Genomic DNA, 20,670 nt, shown 5'->3' with positions numbered 1-20,670 from the left:
GACATAAAAGTCGTGATGTGAAGCGCTAAGCAGCAGCCCTAACAGGCGCTGGCAGAGAGGACCTTTAATATCTCAGGCAGAGCAGAGGCAGTCCGGTAGGACCAGTAGGGAGACTCCTGGGGAGTTAGCATGCTATTTGTCTTGTGCTGCTGGCAGGGAAAGATGCAACTTGTGAACTGTGTCAGGAATTTGATAGGGCAACAATTGCCTCCCATAGAGCCACAGCAACAGTTAGAGAAAGGTAACGTAACATAACAGTGATTTACTGTTAGTGGAAGCAGTGTTGGAGTCAAGGGGTGGATATTTTCAACATGTTGTATGATGGTGGTAGTAATGGTGGAGACAGCTTTCATACTACATTTTATTATGACAAATGCTTTGTTACTCTTGGCCACAGATGGACTGGTCTGGGCTTGACTGTTTTCACACATTTTAAATAGCCTTTTTAATAGTGACTCTGAGTTCTATTACAGGGTAGTGAAGTGCTCAGATGGCTGCAAACGACAAAGATAATTCTGAATATTTTCTCCCTGAGGTGGCGAGATGAAGTCCATCTGCTTCATACTGGAGGTCATAAAGTGATGTGTCTTTGTTCAGCTGGCCTACACTACTACGCCTTGATTGGCCCCATCTTCGTTTCGACGAGTGAGGAGGAGACATTAAATGGAATGGGCTTTCCTTGCAGTGTGAGACGCGATGGAGCAGAAAGCGTCTGAGTGAAGCTGCCTTAAAGCCCATTGAGCTATTGGCTAATGAAGTCAGGGCTATTCTCCAAGATTTGCGATTGAATTTTTCAGAAAGAACAGACGTCTTCTTCTTCCCTATGTCTGGTCTTTCCCTCTTATCATTTACACACAGGACAAAGGAATGTTCTCCTCTTGTGCGTTCTGCTATCATTGTCAAATGGACTGGTTGATTTAGAATAAGGTCCTTTTTTAAATGAAGGGAGGGATCTGTTGGTATTGGGTGAGAAATGGCCCTCACCAACCTGTGCGTACCCTTATAGAAGACATGCCGACTCTGGCACCACTAATTTCCTCTGCGTGTCTTATTATATTGCTTCATTGATGGAAGCACCTTGTTGTCGCCAGCAATCTCCCCCAGCCACACACTGACAATCATAGTTTGTCTAGTGTGGATTAGCCCGCATTTTAAAGCACTGCAAGGCAACTCTTTTCTTCGTTTTTCTGCCGACTGCTGTTACTGCGTGGCAGTCTCAAGGAACACAAGGGCTTATATCAGAAATGTTTTACACCCTGCTAGATTATTATTGTCAAATGTATTCATAGCCATTTTGTGTTTGTTCACTTCGGATCCATTATTTGAACTAGAAAGCATGTCAAATCATACGCTCCAATCTTCATGCGTGGTCCTGTGAAAACGACGGGTTTTGAGAGAGAAGTATTACCAGTAGAACGGCTGTTCATGGTTTGTTGTATCGCTAATTTACCACACCACTGTCTTCTTTATAAAGACTTAGTTCCATGTCATGTAGCAAGCACTTTCCCCACTACCATTCATTCCTGGCAGTCAGACTTTGACCACCACATTGTAAACTGTCAAAGTGCCTGTTTGGGCACCAGGGGGCAGCTGTCTTGTGACAGTCTCCAATGTTGGTTCCGTCCACAGGCAGGCAGGCGTTGTAGATTAGCACAGACTGATCATTAATTACCATGCAATCATCATAAATAAACATTTAATATCCAGCCTCTATTCACCCGAGCAACACATTGAGCCACCATGTGTATGATAGCAGTGAGTCGTCTAGGCCCTGTGTCAGATGCCTCTATTTATATTTACCTCATTATAACAACGTGGCGTTTGCCAAAGGGATCAGTGACTGGCAGTGAAATGTTATGCGCAGTATTTGCTGTTGGGCTTTGGTTGTGTTATGATGGAGCCGGACCAGGGAGGCAGATAATGCTGTGAAGTTGGCGTGTCTGTTCAAACTGCTGTCACTCTGTATGGGGGAGGTGGGTGAGTCCCTGCCTGACAGACGGAATCAGAGAAGAAGAGGGATTCTAGACTTCATACCCTGAGTTCCATTTACAGCCAATGGAAGCCATTCGTTGGAGCTGTCTGTCTACATTGTATAGGTAGGCTACAACTCTGACGGTCTGAAACCGTGAGAAAGGCTTTCTATGAGTGCGAGACTGTTTGTGAAGACGCCACACGTAATCGCCTCACGTCTGTGAATTCTCCTGAATGCTGGAAGTCAGAGAGCTGTGAAAACTACTGGTTGTAAACAGCAATGTTCCGCTGCTGTTTGAATTAGCACAGGCTCTCACTAATCCAGCTAAAGCCTTCTGCTGGCTCCGCTGCTCTTGTCTACATTCCTCTCCTGCACCGCTCCTTGCTTCATATATCTGCGTTTCAAGGCTTCCTCAGCCCCTCACCCAGTACCCCCTCTTTCTCTCTCTCCTCCTTGTCACTAGTTGCAAAGCACTTTGACGCACTTGAACGTGGGTATGAGATAATAATCCTCCTGAAATCCTGACAGCCGTGTTGACACGCTGTCGGCAGGGGCCTCGTTCTGGAAATATGTGCATGACTCCCCCATCCGACCAGCTGAAGCAGCGTGTACCTGAATGGACAGAGAGCAGAGCAGCCGGCCGCCAGACAGCCCCCTTTAGCCTCGAGGCCCGCAGTAGCTAACCAATCACAAATTAATTTTCTTCAAAGCTTTAGGGGAGACAAATGCATTTTAATTTAATATTTTTTTAGCAAGGATTATTTTCCCAGCATGCCATACAGATGTAGGCACATGTCAGGGGCTCCAGGGGGTATAATACCTCTTCGCCTCTTAAACTGCAGGGGCAGCGGTTAGAACGATAGAGGACAGGAGAAGCATTCTAATCAGAATACTGTACAGGGTGCCTTTTCTCCGCATTAAAACCAGATTTTGCTGTGTTGCCGGTTTCTTATGGAAATGTAAGAAAACTTTCACATGAAAGCATCAAAGTTATCTGCTTATGTGTTAAGTGAGCTCTAAATTAGCCATATCAATATTTTAGGCGCAGTATGTTCCATCTGGAGATGTTGATAGCCTAAACATTGGGATGGGAACATTACCTAACATTTTCCCTTTTATAAAGCATTAGAGTAAGAATGACCCATTGGTAGTTTTGTTTTTATTTAGATTTTCTTAGGCTCTTTCAACTCAGACAGACAGCTCATACAAAGCTGCTCAGACAGACAGCTCATACAAAGAGAGACAAATGGAAGGTGTTGTCTAAACCAGAGTTTCTGGAGGACTAACACATCCTCCAGACACATCCTCCAGACACCTCGAGATTCGAGGTCGACCGATTAATCAGAATGGCCGATTAATTAGGGCCGATTTCAAGTTTTCATAACAATCGGAAATCTGTATTTCTGGGCGGCGATTTGCCGATTTAAAATAAAAATAATATTTAACTAGGCAAGTCAGTTAAGAACACATTCTTATTTTCAATGACGGCCTAGGAACGGTTGGTTAACTGCCTCATTCAGGGGCAGAACGACAGATTTTCACCTTGTCAGCTCGGGGGATCCAATCTTGCATCTTTAGAGTTAACTAGTCCAACGCAATAATGACCTGCCTCTCTCTCGTTGCACTCCACAAGTAGACAAGCCTGTTACGCGAATACAGTATGCCAAGGTAAGTTGCTAGCTAACATTAAACTTATCTTATAAAAAACAATCAATCATAATCACTAGTTAACTACACATGGTTGAGGATAATACTAGATATTATCTAGCGTGTCCTGCGTTGCATATAATCTGACTGAGCATACAAGTATCTAAGTATCTGACTGAGCGGTGGTAGGCAGCAGCAGGCGCGTAAACACTTTTGTGCGTTTTGCCCGCAGCCCTTCGTTGTGTGTCAAGCATTGCTCTGTTTATGACTTCAAGCTTATCAACTCCCGAGATGAGGCTGGTGTAACCGAAGTGAAATGGCTGGCTAGTTAGCGCGCGCTAATAGCATTTCAAACGTCACTCACTCTGAGCCTTCTAGTAGTTGTTCCCCTTGCTCTGCACGGGTAACGCTGCTTCGATGGTGGCTGTTGTCGTTGTGTTGCTGGTTCGAGCCCAGGGAGGAGCGAGGAGAGGGACGGAAGCTATACTGTTACACTGGCAATACTAAAGTGCCTATAAGAACATCTAATAGTCAAAGGTTAATGAAATACAAATGCTATCGAGGGAAATAGTCCTATAATTCCTATAATAACTTCAACCTAAAACTTCTTAACTGGGAATGTTCTCATGTTCTGAGCAAGGAACTGAAACGTTAGCTTTCTTACATGGCATATTGCACTTTTATTATTTACTTGAGGCTAAATTGATTTTATTGATGTATTATATTAAGTTAAAATAAGTGTTCATTCAGTATTGTTGTATTTGTCATTATTACAAAAAATAAATAAATCGTCCGATTTAATCGGTAATCGGCTTTTTTGGTCCTCCAATAATCGGTATTGGCGTTGAAAAATCATAATCGGGCGACCTCTACTCGAGATACCTCCAGAAGAACAGACCAGACACTGAGTGACTGGACATCCATTCCTGATCTCCTTGACTCCTTATTGCCTGCAGGAGAGCATCCATCTCAAACACAAGAGGCAGGTTGAGGATAATACGTCTAGTGTCTACATACAGTGCCTTGCGAAAGTATTCGGCCCCCTTGAACTTTGCGACCTTTTGCCACATTTTAGGCTTCAAACATAAAGATATAAAACTGTATTTTTTTGTGAAGAATCAACAACAAGTGGGACACAATCATGAAGTGGAACGACATTTATTGGATATTTCAAACTTTTTTAACAAATCAAAAACTGAAAAATTGGGCGTGCAAAATTATTCAGCCCCCTTAAGTTAATACTTTGTAGCGCCACCTTTTGCTGCGATTACAGCTGTAAGTCGCTTGGGGTATGTCTCTATCAGTTTTGCACATCGAGAGACTGAATTTTTTTCCCATTCCTCCTTGCAAAACAGCTCGAGCTCAGTGAGGTTGGATGGAGAGCATTTGTGAACAGCAGTTTTCAGTTCTTTCCACAGAATCTCGATTGGATTCAGGTCTGGACTTTGACTTGGTCATTCTAACACCTGGATATGTTTATTTTTGAACCATTCCATTGTAGATTTTGCTTTATGTTTTGGATCATTGTCTTGTTGGAAGACAAATCTCCGTCCCAGTCTCAGGTCTTTTGCAGACTCCATCAGGTTTTCTTCCAGCATGGTCCTGTATTTGGCTCCATCCATCTTCCCATCAATTTTAACCATCTTCCCTGTCCCTGCTGAAGAAAAGCAGGCCCAAACCATGATGCTGCCACCACCATGTTTGACAGTGGGGATGGGGTGTTCAGGGTGATGAGCTGTGTTGCTTTTACGCCAAACATAACGTTTTGCATTGTTGCCAAAAAGTTACATTTTGGTTTCATCTGACCAGAGCACCTTCTTCCACATGTTTGGTGTGTCTCCCAGGTGGCTTGTGGCAAACTTTAAACAACACTTTTTATGGATATCTTTAAGAAATGGCTTTCTTCTTGCCACTCTTCCATAAAGGCCAGATTTGTGCAATATACGACTGATTGTTGTCCTATGGACAGAGTCTCCCACCTCAGCTGTAGATCTCTGCAGTTCATCCAGAGTGATCATGGGCCTCTTGGCTGCATCTCTGATCAGTCTTCTCCTTGTATGAGCTGAAAGTTTAGAGGGACGGCCAGGTCTTGGTAGATTTGCAGTGGTCTGATACTCCTTCCATTTCAATATTATCGCTTGCACAGTGCTCCTTGGGATGTTTAAAGCTTGGGAAATCTTTTTGTATCCAAATCCGGCTTTAAACTTCTTCACAACAGTATCTCGGACCTGCCTGGTGTGTTCCTTGTTCTTCGTGATGCTCTCTGCTCTTTTAACGGACCTCTGAGGCTATCACAGTGCAGGTGCATTTATACGGAGACTTGATTACACACAGGTGGATTGTATTTATCATCATTAGTCATTTAGGTCAACATTGGATCATTCAGAGATCCTCACTGAACTTCTGGAGAGAGTTTGCTGCACTGAAAGTAAAGGGGCTGAATAATTTAGCACGTCCAATTTTTCAGTTTTTGATTTGTTAAAAAAGTTTGAAATATCCAATAAATGTCGTTCCACTTCATGATTGTGTCCCACTTGTTGTTGATTCTTCACAAAAAAATACAGTTTTATATCTTTGTCTGAAGCCTGAAATGTGGCAAAAGGTCGCAAAGTTCAAGGGGGCCGAATACTTTCGCAAGGCACTGTATCTCACTGCAGAATTCACTTCGCCCTCACTTTGTCTTTGGTTTTCTCAAAATGATCACTAAAACAGGAGCATGCGTGGGCTGGAAACCTGGTCTTTTTACAGCGTGTCAAAGTACCGTGTCAGCGGTGGGATCGTTTGCCTGGGGGATAAGTGCTCCTGGTGGAGGTGTGTAAAACAGCGCTTAGCCCACATGGACGCCAAGGCAGAGCCACCCTGCACACATCAAGATATTGATTGGATTAGCGCAGCAGGGAATGGCACTGAGGGTAGAAGGAGGGAGTGAAGGAGGGTGGAAGATGAGTGTGGCTGACTGGGGTTGCCAGCCAGCGTCTCGACCCAGGTACCAGCTGCTGGATTTGCACAGGCAAATCCGGTTAATGCGGGTAGCATTGCACACAGCAACGAGTGCCTTAGCGCAAATGTATTCAGGAATGCAAGAGGGAGTCCCATCTTTAGTGTCATCTTCTCCTTGTTCTATTCACAAGGGGTGGGTTTAAATGCCACTGGGCCATGGGTCTCTCAACAGGGCTCCCGAACCATCTTACGGCATTTAATCAACGTTTTCAATGAATCCAGGTATTTACATTCACCTCATTTTATATATACCCAGTCCCAGCTGTCAGTTTATTTTGGTTAAATATTTGGGACATCCAAAGATGCCTCTAAGCCCCCCTGGATAAATGTGAAGGAAGAGCTCCAGTTTTTGAGGATTCGTGTTTTGTTTTAGGTTGTTCTATGTGCTCCCTGGTGGTATGAACAGGCCTGAATGGAGATCAGCCAATCAAGGCTCTTTGAATGGATAAGAAGGAGATTGAGTACTGTTGTAGAATCTAGGTCAGTGTGTCTGCAATCTCACTTCACTGTCTCACCTTGCCAGCTCTCATTGTAGTGCAGACATAGAGCCACAGACACTCACTCACTCACTCACTCATTCACACAAAGACTATATTCCAGCATTTTCACTCACATAAATGGGTTAATAATTTTAGGCATGCACAACGTGGCTACAGAATACGTATTCCAGAGAAGCACAGTGGGTCACTGCTCTTTGGTAATTGCAAGCATCATAATCTCCTGGACCGGTGTTCACACAATAACAGTTCCCGCTGAAATTCCTACTGTAGCAAGTTATGAGAACCTCTTCACAGCCTCATTAAAGCCATTAACATTTAAGAAGCAGCAGCCCTTAATCGGGGCTTCAGAGAGAGCTCAGTTCAGCCAGAGGGAGATGAGGCTGAGCAGCGGTGGGCCTCGTCTGGCCCGCCTCCTCTCTCCTCCTTTCACTCTGACTGGAGAGGATGAGGGGAAGGAAACAGATGATAATTTGTCATCTTTGATAGTTATCGGATTAGGTGTGAATGCATACGAGTGGTGCTCCTCTGTCTCCACTGTCGGCTCCCTCCCCTTCAGATGACTTGTGTAGGGATTAGATGGTGTGAAATATGACAGAGACTGACCCCACTGGAACTTGATGAGTTGATGGGGATTCAGGGTTGGGGTTAAGCGATGATCACATCACATTCCTGCTCTACTCACTTCAATTACCCCCAGCTTTCCCTCCCTCTCCCTGCCAGAGGAGAAATATCCAAAATAATTAAGGGAAGCCTGTTTAGCCTGGGTTTATGGATGGTATTCTGAGGCACGGCCATTACCTCATTAAACTGAGGTGCTGCCTGTCAAGGTACACATGGAAATGGGATTCCACCTTGGCTCTCTCTTTCCTGGGCAGCCACATCAGTGATTGTGGAACTGAAAACCTACGGTACAGAGACGCGTAGTCTCTCATGACAGGGATGTAGGCATTAGACCAGCACTGTGCTTTGGACCGATTTGATTGTATGCTATGGGCATGGAGTCTCTTCAGCAGTAGTTAGAGCTGTTACTAAGGACTGCGTGGGTGATGATGGTCTCTGGGATGGTCTCTATAGCCTAATGAAGAGACTGTGTGTCTGTGACCAGGCCCACTGCTCCTTCCTCAGTCTGCCTGACTGACTGACTGCCAGAGGTGAAGTGACCTGGGATCAGAACACCCACTAACTACACCATGATGGTCATGCCAGGTCGCAATTGTAAATGAGAACTTGTTCTCAACTTGCCTACCTGGTTAAAGAAAGGTAAAATAAAAAAATAAAATGAAGGTTTTAACATCTTTACAGGTTCCTCTGTACACGCTAGCAAGGCATTTAACTGCAATTACATCAGCTTAATATCCAGTTCTTAACTGAACTGGCTGTTACCGAAGGCAATGATTTGGGATGGTGGGAAATTTGCATTTTATCAGGGGATCATGTTATTTTCTTTCATTGTGTAGAATTGTACACTAACTTACTGTAAAATTCTGCGTTTCCTCATCATGTTTATTTTTATATTTCAGAATTTGGATCGATACAAGCAAACCGAGAAACAGTTCCACGACCAAGCCACAAAATCCGAAGCTCTTGTAAAGTAAGTAGAACCGCCTGTTCATCTGTAGTAATGTTCACCTCCAGACTCTACAGTACCTGTGGAACTGCAGTCCCTATGTAGATGGGCCCCAACTCAACACCACAGACAGTCATTCACAAGCTATAACACTTGAAAGCATTCTACAAGATCTATGATGGATCCATGTACTCTGTAGAGCGCTTTTTCATCTCTGCTTTGCTGTAAATTATACACTGATTGTATAGTAGTTGCTCCTCTGTTTTGTCTCCCACTACAATTCACAGTAATTGATGTTGTCAGAATGGTAGAAGAGCTCGTATAAAATCGTTTTCCGGAGCCAACTAGTGCTGTGCTTTTGGTTTCCATGGAGATGGGTTGGCTCCCTTTAGACTCCAACAATGCACGTGATGAGGTGCGTTTTTCCCTCTAATTCACAAGAAAATGAAATGTCTTTCTCAGATGGAAACAGCCCAGGGATAGCAAGGTGCCGTGAATGTTTTCTCCTTATTATCATAGATAAGACATGGTAACAGTAACAGGTAGGTATGGCTGGGAGAACTGGAGAATGACAGATACTGTATCTATGACAGAATGTATTCACCTGTGCCTGGACTGTAGACTAACATTCCCCCTGAGCAGATCTGACGCTCGTGAAATGAATGCAGATTGTTTGTAGTGCCATACAACTGTTGGACAATGGAGCTAGGCTAGTAGCCCATCACACTTACACACTTTGCCTACTCATTATCACCAAAGTAAATGTCAGTGTAAATTCAATTCAATTAACCTCAACCGTACTTTATACATGAGCAAATCACCTGCCCAGATAGCAATCTTTTCTTTCCCAAACACTCCCCTGTGCAAAGTCCTGTAAATCGAATAAGCTTAATTTGGCAACAGTTTGATTAATCAGCATTTAAGAATTAGTTTTTTTCAGCTAAATAATTCTAATGAGAGATGGGGAAACTGCTGGCAAATGACACTGCAGTTCTAACTTTATTTCAGAATAGGGAGGCATTTATTTCCATTTCCTGTCAAATTGTGAGCTTTCACTATTAGCCTTATCACAGTTGACTTGCCTTCTTAGCTAATGCATTTACTATTGCATGTTTTCCAAAGACTGACCTCTATTCTGCACAGTACAGGGATTCCCTAATCACTATAGATGTTCATAGTAAATCCATGTGCTTTATCGGAAAGCCCTGATGTTAAAGAAGTGTTAAGCTCCATTTAGTTTGTTATGGTGAGTATTGAACATCTGGTGTTTCAATCCCATTGTAACGAGCTTAAACCTATTTTATAATACACTGTATTTTGGTCCATCCTCCCAGACGTGTTCATATAGAACCCAGTAGGATCAAGTAATACCAGAATCCTGTGCTACTTTGGCGGTGAGACCCTCTAGATATGGGAGCACAGAACTAATCATAATTTTTATTCAGAACTATGATATGAATCAAACTGCAGTTTGGTACAAAAGTCCTATACGGGTATCACATCAGTCAATTCATTGTCATGCTGTAGTTATACTGTAGAATCAGTAATCCAGTTAATTACCATAACCAAAAGTTGGAAGTAGAGCAGAGTAGTAGTACAATCTGAGATAAATGTGTTCAGATCCCCTATAGTCTTGGGGAAAGGCAGCTCTTCTCTCTTCTGCATCATGTGTAAATGAAGCAGTGTGTGTCAGGATGGTGGCAGCTGGTTAGGGACTGCAGTACTCCCTGCCTGTTCTGTGCTAGCATAGCTCCTTGTTGCTAACTAATGCAGGCCTCTAATCAGGGATTTGAGCTGCTAAGCTCACGTTAGCGTGTTGCCGACTGAAGAGACTTCCTCCCAGGCAGGAGAAATGGCTACACGCGCTCCCATCAGATGGCCATACGATCAGAGCGAGATGTGTGTGTGTGATGTGAGATGGATGTTTCTTCTCTGCCTCCAGTGCCTTCTGTTGCCATTTTGGCCTACCAGGTGAAGGTTAGAAGATTGAGTGAGCACACTGGGGTAAGAAGATCAAGGGCAGTGGGTTGTGGTTGGCCTGGGGGAAGGGTTACAGTGGAATAGAAGCCAGGATGTGGTCAGTGGGTTATACAGCCAGACTGGGTCTAAGGTTAGGGTGTTAAAATAGGGCTGCAAGGCCTGGGCTGGGTTTGCAGAAGTTACACTTTTCCTGAGTTCTACTACCAGAGCTGAAGCAGACAGTGTCAGTTTGCCTAGCTTCTACCTGCCTGCCTCCTCCACGGCATGGCACTCACTGTGTGATGTTTTAATTCAGTTTTTAATCCCTAGACTTGGAGAGGGTTTGCCAGGAGCGTCCTGTCCCTGCTTGTCGTCCCCGTGTGCACGCTGCTGCCTCATCTGGGCTGCAGCTCCCCTGACTCTCCTGGAACATGACAAGGCTGCTTTCTAACCTCTCTGTCTCTGTCCCTCGCTGCTCCCCGACTTAACTCCCGTTCTAGCACAAAGAGCAGAGCACAGGGCCAAGTAAAGATGGGATTCTGCTTTAAGTCAATCTCTAGTGTCCATAGTCTTCTAGCTGTTTTCTCTCTTACATCAGACACTACCTCTCTGACCGATGCTCTGCCTATCAGATATCTTCAATTGAAGAGAGCTAATGTGCTGTATTGTGGCCCCGGCAAAGGTTTACAAGTGAAGTAGTGGTCCAGGCACTCAGCAGTTTGTAGCAGTTTGTAGCGGTCTTGAAGCATTGCTGTTAATGCTGTATTGTGACACTTCTTCTTCATCGTCTGTAACGCACACCTTTTGAGCCTCCCAGACAAAGGAGTGTTTCTTTGATGGAACAGTCGAGGTGGCTGCACCATTAATCATCTTGGCAACATGCCAAGGCACTGCAGACCTGTCTGAGGTGAACAGAACACATTGCTACCGAGGAGCTCCCCTCATTGAAAACAAAAGACGACGCAGAAACGAGCTGTTCTATGCTATTGATATTAGCAGAATGCCCTGTAGTAACAAATTGACATTACCGTAGCCTAACTCCAGTAGAGAGGGGGGAGAGGATATCAGCCTGGTCAGGGGGCTGTACTGTCAGACACAGCGTGCTAGCTACAGCTAACAACTGGCCAATTAGCTAGCTCCAGCCAGACATTGCTCTTGTTGTTCTTGCTCCTGGTGTTATGGCCTCGCAGAGAAAAAGCCCTCATTATAGAAGACACTGGCTGTCCAGGGAGTTTCAAGCTGGCACTCCTCAGTGGCTGAGCACAGAACTGGACCAGCCCTGGGCCTGCTCTCCTTCCCTTTGCTGCTGTATTACTATCTCTACCATGATACAGAACCACAGCTTTTGTTCATGATCAGCCATGATACGGCTGTCTGGTGCTAACAGCAACTAGGCTGTAATTGAGATTGTCATGCATAAAAGATGACCACTTTGTAGAGGTCATAAGGATCCCCATTTTGACATGCACTACTTTCTACTGTAATTGTGGCTGAAATGTAAGGAAAGATCCTGTCTGCCTTGTGATCCATGAGACAGCCCTGAATAAGACAGCCTGACCATTCCTTAACAGCAACTCCCTCTGTGCGTGCGTACGTGTGTGTTTCATCAACAAAATAGTGACAACTATTTTTGCAGTGGCAATTGACAAGACTATAACTAATTAAATACACCCAGAAAAAACGACAACTTAACTAAAATAATTTTTCATTTCAGTTGACTAAAATGAGACTAAATTAACTGGACAAGTGTTTTTGGAGAGATTGAGAGCTTTTCAGTGATAAGCACAATTAATAGTAGTAGCACAGATGTTCTGTTCAGCAGTGGGAAGGATGTGCCACACCCAGCAAACACAGCCTACATCAGCTGGTGAGCTGCGGGGGAGCAAGCGATGAGTGTGGGCAGACAGGCTCCGCCTCCGATTATACACATCGTGCAGGCGGCTCTCTTATTTCACCTTAGCTAACCAATCACCACCAGCCTTCTAGTTAACTACCCTTTGCCTGGTTAAGAAACACAAGCTGCTTTCCAATAGCAGCATTGAGTTTAATAGTAAAACATATAGAGAAGTAGGCCGTCTTTGAAATGTTTAGTCTCGCTCAACCCTCCCACTTTTCCCACTGCATTTCATATCCAGGTTCTGTAGCCAAGTCTCCCTCTTTTCCTCAAAGAAAACGGCTTGACTAGCCATGGGGCTACCGTTCATAATGAGCCATAATACCGGCGCTGTGTTTTTTCTTCTTTCTAACGTGCATTAGCGGGCTGCATTTTACATTCATAAAAAATATCACGAGCCATACTAAAACTAGGCTACTAGGCAGACCGAACCGTTGACCATTTCTTTAGGCTACATCTTGTTCAGTCATGTTACCTTATTAGCTAGCGAGAGCTAACAACTTATTGGAATGTTCAGATAGTATATTTCTATGTAGAACAATCATGCCTCTCTGACATGTTGAGTAAAGAATAATGTTGGCTCTGTTACATGAATAGTTAGCTCTATTCATGGAGGTTCGAGAACCTTTTTCAAATGAAAGTGGCCCTGAACATTACCAGTAGCCTATATGCAAACATTTAGTAGCACAGAAGAAAATGAAAAGACATTGCCGCTACACTATATCTGACTGGTTAAATCATTTTTTTGTTGCGTCAATATGGACCCAGTGACTCAGACTTGAGCACTGGGACTTGGACTTCAGCACAGGGGATTTTGGACTCGATTCGGACACGAGGTTTACTGACTAGACTGCATCACTGGGCAAAACCGTTATTAGCTCCCAGTCAGTCATTAGCCCCCCTTCTTCTTTTGGACATCAACGTGGCTGCGGCGTCTGTGGAACGCTGATAACAATGGTAGCGACGCGACCAAGTGATCGAAGTGCAACCCATACTACTTTGCCAATACTTTGAGGCACCATCTGGTGATTGTGCTCTGCAGTAGTAATTGTCAGCGGTGTCAGATCCCTGCCTGTGTTTGAGCTGAGCTCTCAGTGCTCTGCCTCGGGCAACTCCAGGGCTGACAGGCTTAAGTGGGGGAGCATCGTGTGGAGGAGAGGAGGGAGAAGAGTCCGCCACTCCGCAGCCCTGCAGGTGAGATTGGCTGGGGGAGGAAAGGAGAGTGGAGGGGAGGATGCCTGCGCTGTGCTGCGCTCCTCACCAGCTCAGGAAATGTAAAAGCTGTCAGAGCCGGGACCCTCATCTGTCTGCCGAGCAACAGCCAGGGTTAAAGAAACGCACCTCTAATCTAGTTAATTTCAGCCCCTCCATCCCCAAAACATGTCAGTGAATTCCCCTGCAGATACAATTTGGGGACTTTACAGTGTATAGCCAGTGTGATTCATGTATTTATCTGGCTCTTGCAGTAATCTGCTGTGGCTTGGCTGAGGATGGCAGATCAGAGTTATCTCGAGGCGATGCAGTAGCTACTCTCTCTGACATTTGAGTGAGCGCTGGTTGCCCACAACAGCAGCAGCAGTGTAGAGATATGGGTGCCTCTCCTCTGACTCCTTCTGATAGCACCTGATCAGCTATGAGTTACAGAACTAGCACATACACAACCTCTGCCCTCAGCCAATCACATTCAACACAGCAACTCGTTTTGGAGTTTGTTTGTGCTGCTTAGCATTTCTATTGATTTGAATATACATATTGCAAGCTTGCTAATGGAACCTTTTGTAGTTGTTTTTCCTCTTTCCATTTGATTTCTAGTCTTTCATTTCTCCTTTTGCCTCTCTAAGCTCGGCAGACTTTCAGAAGTCAGCCTTTGTTTTTCCACTGCGCGTTCTCTGGAGGAGATTAAAAATAATTGAAATCTGCAGTAATTAAGGCCTAATCTCTGTGTTCCGTTATATTTACTTACAGATTTTGAATTCCGAAATTACTGCTCATATGCACAGCCTGCTTCACTCAAAGCGGCCTAAGCGGCTCAGTTAATATTTTTATTTAAGACCTTGCCTTCAATTTGGTTCAATTCGGTTCAGCTTTGGCTGCGGCAAACCAATTTTCTGCTTCAGGCCCCTTTAATAAACCTGCTGCACTATCTGGAGCTTCCTTCCCTGATGAAGGCAGTTTATTTTAAATTAAAGGAGAGTTCCTTATCTTACCAGCGCAAAGAAGAGCGTTGCTTTAGTCTTTTTCTCTGCCGCTGTCGTTATTAAACAGAGGAAGGAAGAGCTTCAGCTTTGGGTAAAACGGGGATCAGATACACGGACTCATCCTCCCTTAAACACGTCTTGATGGGCTGTTGATGGAGATTTATTTCCCATCCTTCGTATTTTTCTTCTCTCCTCTTAACCGTTCAGATAAGACAAGCAACTCACAAGGAAACGCTAGCGATAGCATATCGCTCAGCTGCTTGGTAATATGCTGCGTGATGTGATGGGAGCCTTGGATATGTTTTAATTGAAATGCCGGGGTTGGCTTGCACGCCGAATCAAAGCTGAGCCCAGGTTTTAATTCGGGTTTCAATTAAGTGCCGTGTCAAACGGTCCTCTGAGAGTAGCTGTTGGAGTGCATTGCAGAGAGAGAGGGAGAGGATAGGAGGTTTTAATGCACATGACTTTGCATAATCAATCAAATTTCATTAAGCATGGCAACCTGGCAATGAATCTGCCACAAAGTTCCATCACTGGGAAATCGGAATGCAGAGACCAATTATGTTACATATCACATATCATATTACAACAAGCTAATTCAATCTCTGAATTCAGCCTGATTTGATCAGCTCATTTTGATTCGTTCAATTAGGAATGATTTATTCATTTCTGCACCGTTTGTAATCTGTAGCCGTACGCTGGTTAAGGTTGATAGAAAGAGGTTGTACTGTACTAAGCAGCCCTCCATATTAAAGTCAACATCTTTCGGAAGACACAAACATAAACCGTTTACTCTGTGTCTGTGTCTATGGGAATCTTGGGGGCTCAATGACATCACTGCTGAAAGGTTGCCAGGGTGACCGTGTGTCCCTGCCTCCTCTAGCCACAGTATCAGGTTATTTATCATCGTTGTATTAGTCAATGCCGCGCTTGTCACCGGCTCTATTAGTGAATATCCTCTCTGCCAGTAATTCAGTTGAACCTGTCTCTCCCCACCTATTCATTCCACTAAAGTGTCCGCAGGATGGAGAGGGAGACATTTGTACACACTGGGGGATGTTGGTGTGTGTATTGGTATGTAATGTGAAATATGAGTGTGTGTTTGTGTGTATTGGTATGTAATGTGAAATATGTTTGTGTGTATTGGTATGTAATGTGAAATATGAGTGTGTGTTTGTGTGTATTGGTATGTAATGTGAAATATGTTTGTGTGTATTGGTATGTAATGTGAAATATGAGTGTGTGTTTGTGTGTATTGGTATGTAATGTGAAATATGAGTGTGTGTTTGTGTGTATTGGTATGTAATGTGAAATATGAGTGTATGTTTGTGTGTATTGGTATGTAATGTGAAATATGAGTGTGTGTATTGGTATGTAATGTGAAATATGAGTGTATGTTTGTGTATTGGTATGTAATGTGAAATATGAGTGTGTTTGTGTGTATTGGTATGTAATGTGAAATATGAGTGTGTGTATTGGTATGTAATGTGAAATATGAGTGTGTGTATTGGTATGTAATGTGAAATATGAGTGTGTGTATTGGTATGTAATGTGAAATATGAGTGTATGTTTGTGTGTATTGGTATGTAATGTGAAATATGAGTGTATGTTTGTGTGTATTGGTATGTAATGTGAAATATGAGTGTGTGTATTGGTATGTAATGTGAAATATGAGTGTGTTTGTGTGTATTGGTATGTAATGTGAAATATGAGTGTGTGTATTGGTATGTAATGTGAAATATGAGTGTGTGTATTGGTATGTAATGTGAAATATGAGTGTGTGTATTGGTATGTAATGTGAAATATGAGTGTATGTTTGTGTGTATTGGTATGTAATGTGAAATATGAGTGTGTGTATTGGTATGTAATGTGAAATATGAGTGTGTTTGTGTGTATTGGTATGTAATGTGAAATATTTTTATTATTTATTCACCTTTATTTAACCAGGTAGACTAGTTGAGAACAAGTTCTCATTTGCAACTGCGACCTGGCCAAGATAAAGCAAAGCAGTTCGGCACATACAACAACACAGAGTTACACATGGAATAAACAAAACATAGTCAATAATACAACAGAACAAAAGAAAACAAAAATGTTTTGAGTGTGTGTTTGTGTGAGACGGGAGGTTTCATTTCAGGTACAATGTGGAAACAGTTTTAATGTAGATGAATCAGGAATAGTGGTTGCCATTTAGCTTTCTTATTAACATAGAACATTTTATTGTCTTAACGTGTCCTTCACATCAATCCAGTGGAGGTTTTAGCATGTAAATCTTGGTGGGGCAAATTCAACCAACATATTGATTTTGAGATGCATGCCAGCGACACTACTACACAATAGTAAACAATAGATGAAATGCACTATAACGGTGACAAATGGTGCCCACAAACGGTTAGGGCCGACATAAAGCTGTCCCAACAGCAGAGCTTTCTTTTCACCACTACGGAGAGAATCCTTACCACCGCTACACCTGGCTATCAGCGGAGCCTTGTCTGGCAGCGAAAACACTTCATTCAGCCACTGATATGGCTGATTTGCTGAAAGATGCACTATGCAGAAATCTCTCTGCCATTTCCTGGTTGCTTGTTTTGTCAAGTAAACTAAAATTAGGTGATCTATTTGAATTTTAGCAAGTACAGTTTAGAGAATCGTTGTACCATATAAACTGCTGTGCAATATCTTTTCCATAATCCAGAATATTATATTTTCAGCGGTTTGAAGATGATGTACTAAACCGAAAGTAGAAAATACAAAAATGAAAACTTAAGAATAGAAAGACCGCTTCTTAGACTTGGTTTCAATGAGAATGACAGATCTATAACTCCCATTTCTCTGTACATATTGCATCTTTAAATAAATATGGTTTCTACTGACTCCTAGTGGATTTGTGTAACTCGATAAGAACCCATTCTCCTTCAATAATAACAAATGTCGACATTACTTTTTGACTTTTGAACCATACATCAACATTCTTATATTTATGTTCAGTAAATGTAACTTTACTCTTCTTTAAGCCACCACACAGAATGGAAGAGAGAGAGACGCGGACTCAGCGGTTAGCCGACCATTTTTATTATGTAGTCTAAAAAGGAAGGAAAAGACAATCACTAGAATCCACTTTTATAGACAATATACCAACACACAGATTGCACAAATGAAACAACCCTTGCAATATCAACTGGAATGACATGCGTCTATTAGTGAACCTTTTGTGGAACATAAATATTTGAATGGGAAGAGACTGTCACTGGCAAACATTACAGACCCAACAACATTATATAGTATCCCCTCCTCATGGTTACAGACCCAACAACATTATATAGTATCCCCTCCTCATGGTTACAGACCCAACAACATTATATAGTATCCCCTCCTCATGGTTACAGACCCAACAACATTATATAGTATCCCCTCCTCATGGTTACAGACCCAACAACATTATATAGTATAGTATCCCCTCCTCATGGTTACAGACCCAACAACATTATATAGTATCCCCTCCTCATGGTTACAGACCCAAGAACATTATATAGTATCCCCTCCTCATGGTTACAGACCCAACAACATTATATAGTATCCCCTCCTCATGGTTACAGACCCAACAACATTATATAGTATCCCCTCCTCATGGTTACAGACCCAACAACATTATATAGTATCCCCTCCTCATGGTTACAGACCCAACAACATTATATAGTATAGTATCCCCTCATGGTTACAGACCCAACAACATTATATAGTATCCCCTCCTCATGGTTACAGACCCAACAACATTATATAGTATCCCCTCCTCATGGTTACAGACCCAACAACATTATATAGTATAGTATCCCCTCATGGTTACAGACCCAACAACATTATATAGTATCCCCTCCTCATGGTTACAGACCCAACAACATTATATAGTATCCCCTCCTCATGGTTACAGACCCAACAACATTATATAGTATCCCCTCCTCATGGTTACAGACCCAACAACATTATATAGTATCCCCTCCTCATGGTTACAGACCCAACAACATTATATAGTATCCCCTCCTCATGGTTACAGACCCAACAACATTATATAGTATCCCCTCCTCATGGTTACAGACCCAACAACATTATATAGTATCCCCTCCTCATGGTTACAGACCCAACAACATTATATAGTATCCCTCCTCATGGTTACAGACCCAACAACATTATATAGTATCCCCTCCTCATGGTTACAGACCCAACAACATTATATAGTATCCCCTTCTCATGGTTACAGACCCAACAACATTATATAGTATCCCCTCCTCATGGTTACAGACCCAACAACATTATATAGTATCCCCTCCTCATGGTTACAGACCCAACAACATTATATAGTATCCCCTCCTCATGGTTACAGACCCAACAACATTATATAGTATCCCCTCCTCATGGTTACAGACCCAACAACATTATATAGTATCCCCTCCTCATGGTTACAGACCCAACAACATTATATAGTATCCCCTCCTCATGGTTACAGACCCAACAACATTATATAGTATCCCCTCCTCATGGTTACAGACCCAACAACATTATATAGCATCCCCTCCTCATGGTTACAGACCCAACAACTTTATATCGTATAGTATCCCCTCATGGTTACAGACCCAACAACATTATATAGTATAGTATCCCCTCCTCATCGTTACAGATCCAACAACTTTATTTAGTATAGTATCCCCTCCTCATGGTTACAGACCCAACAACTTTATATCGTATCCCCTCCTCGTGGAGAAAGCACATGGGCTAATTATAATACACAAAGTAAGCAAAACAATGAAATGCATCATTCTAACATTGCCTAAAATGATGAATAAGATAGACCTATATAAGCAATATAACAATGTAGATGTACAAACTATGACATAAGGGAACGATGCACGGATAAGGGGCAAGCTGTAATTTCGATTAAGACATGAGCGAGCTGAGATAGACGAGCTGAGATATTCCTATGCGTTCAGCACTTTTGAAATGGACAGCGACAGAATTCAGAATATGTCCCATTCTTACAGTATTCTCCCTGTACACCAAGTCAGAATAGTAGGCTAAATAATAGGGGCACATAAGCAAGCAAAAAATGCACTCACAATATCCGATGATGACATTTCTCTAAAACAGGCTACATGTGTACCACCTAATCAGAACAGTAGGCTAAGTTCTGAGGGGGAGAGTGACTACATTTTTAGAGTGAGACACATGGCTACTAACAGCTTACTACACAACATACACTTAGTATTACTTTCTTAGTTACAGTATATATATCTCCCTGGCATATCACTTATGCAGCATCATACAAGACATACAGTGCCTTCAGAAGGTTTTCAGGCCCCTTGACCTTTTCCACATTTTGCAAATGTATTAAATATAAAAACAGACCTTATTTACATAAGTATTCAGACCCTTAGCTATGAGACTTGAAATTGAGCTCAGGTGCATCCTGTTTGCATTGATCATCTTTGTGATGTTTGAGAGTCCGCCTGTGGTAAATTCAATTGATTGTACATTATTTGGAAAGGCACACACCTGTCTATATAAGGCCCCACAGTTGATAGTGCATGTCAGAGCAAAAACCCAAGCCATGAGGTCAAAGGAATTGTCCGTAGAGCTCAGAGACAGGATTATTTCGAGGCACCGATCTGGGGGAAGGGTACCAAAAATGTCTGCAGCATTGAAGGTCCCCAAGAACACAGTGGCCTCCATCATTCTTAAATGGAAGAAGTTTGGAACCACCAAGACTCTTCCTAGAGCTGGCCAAACTGAGCAAACTGGGGAGAAGGGTCTTGTTCTTGGCCACCTCCCTGACTAAGATGGTCACTTAGACAGAGCTCCAGAGTTCCTCTATGGAGATGGGAGGACAACCACCTCTGCAGCTCTCCACCAATCATGCCTTTATGGTAGAGTGGCCAGACGGA

At 42.9% G+C, this 20,670-nt stretch overlaps 1 protein-coding gene across 2 annotated transcripts in view; it reads left to right on the top strand.

Annotated features, from left to right (window-relative positions):
- The window catches only part of chchd6a (coiled-coil-helix-coiled-coil-helix domain containing 6a), a 62,666-nt gene that overhangs the window by 22,756 nt on the left and 19,240 nt on the right, over positions 1 to 20,670 (top strand). For both annotated transcript variants that reach the window (XM_020506538.2, XM_020506539.2), the window contains one exon: positions 8,640 to 8,710. In XM_020506538.2, coding sequence (XP_020362127.1) covers positions 8,640 to 8,710 — 71 coding nt within the window. The remainder of the gene's footprint in view (positions 1 to 8,639; positions 8,711 to 20,670) is intronic.

This window comes from Oncorhynchus kisutch, linkage group LG17 (assembly GCF_002021735.2).
Source record: "Oncorhynchus kisutch isolate 150728-3 linkage group LG17, Okis_V2, whole genome shotgun sequence".
Lineage (NCBI taxonomy): Eukaryota > Metazoa > Chordata > Actinopteri > Salmoniformes > Salmonidae > Oncorhynchus > Oncorhynchus kisutch.
This window is presented reverse-complemented; position numbering and strand designations above follow the sequence as displayed.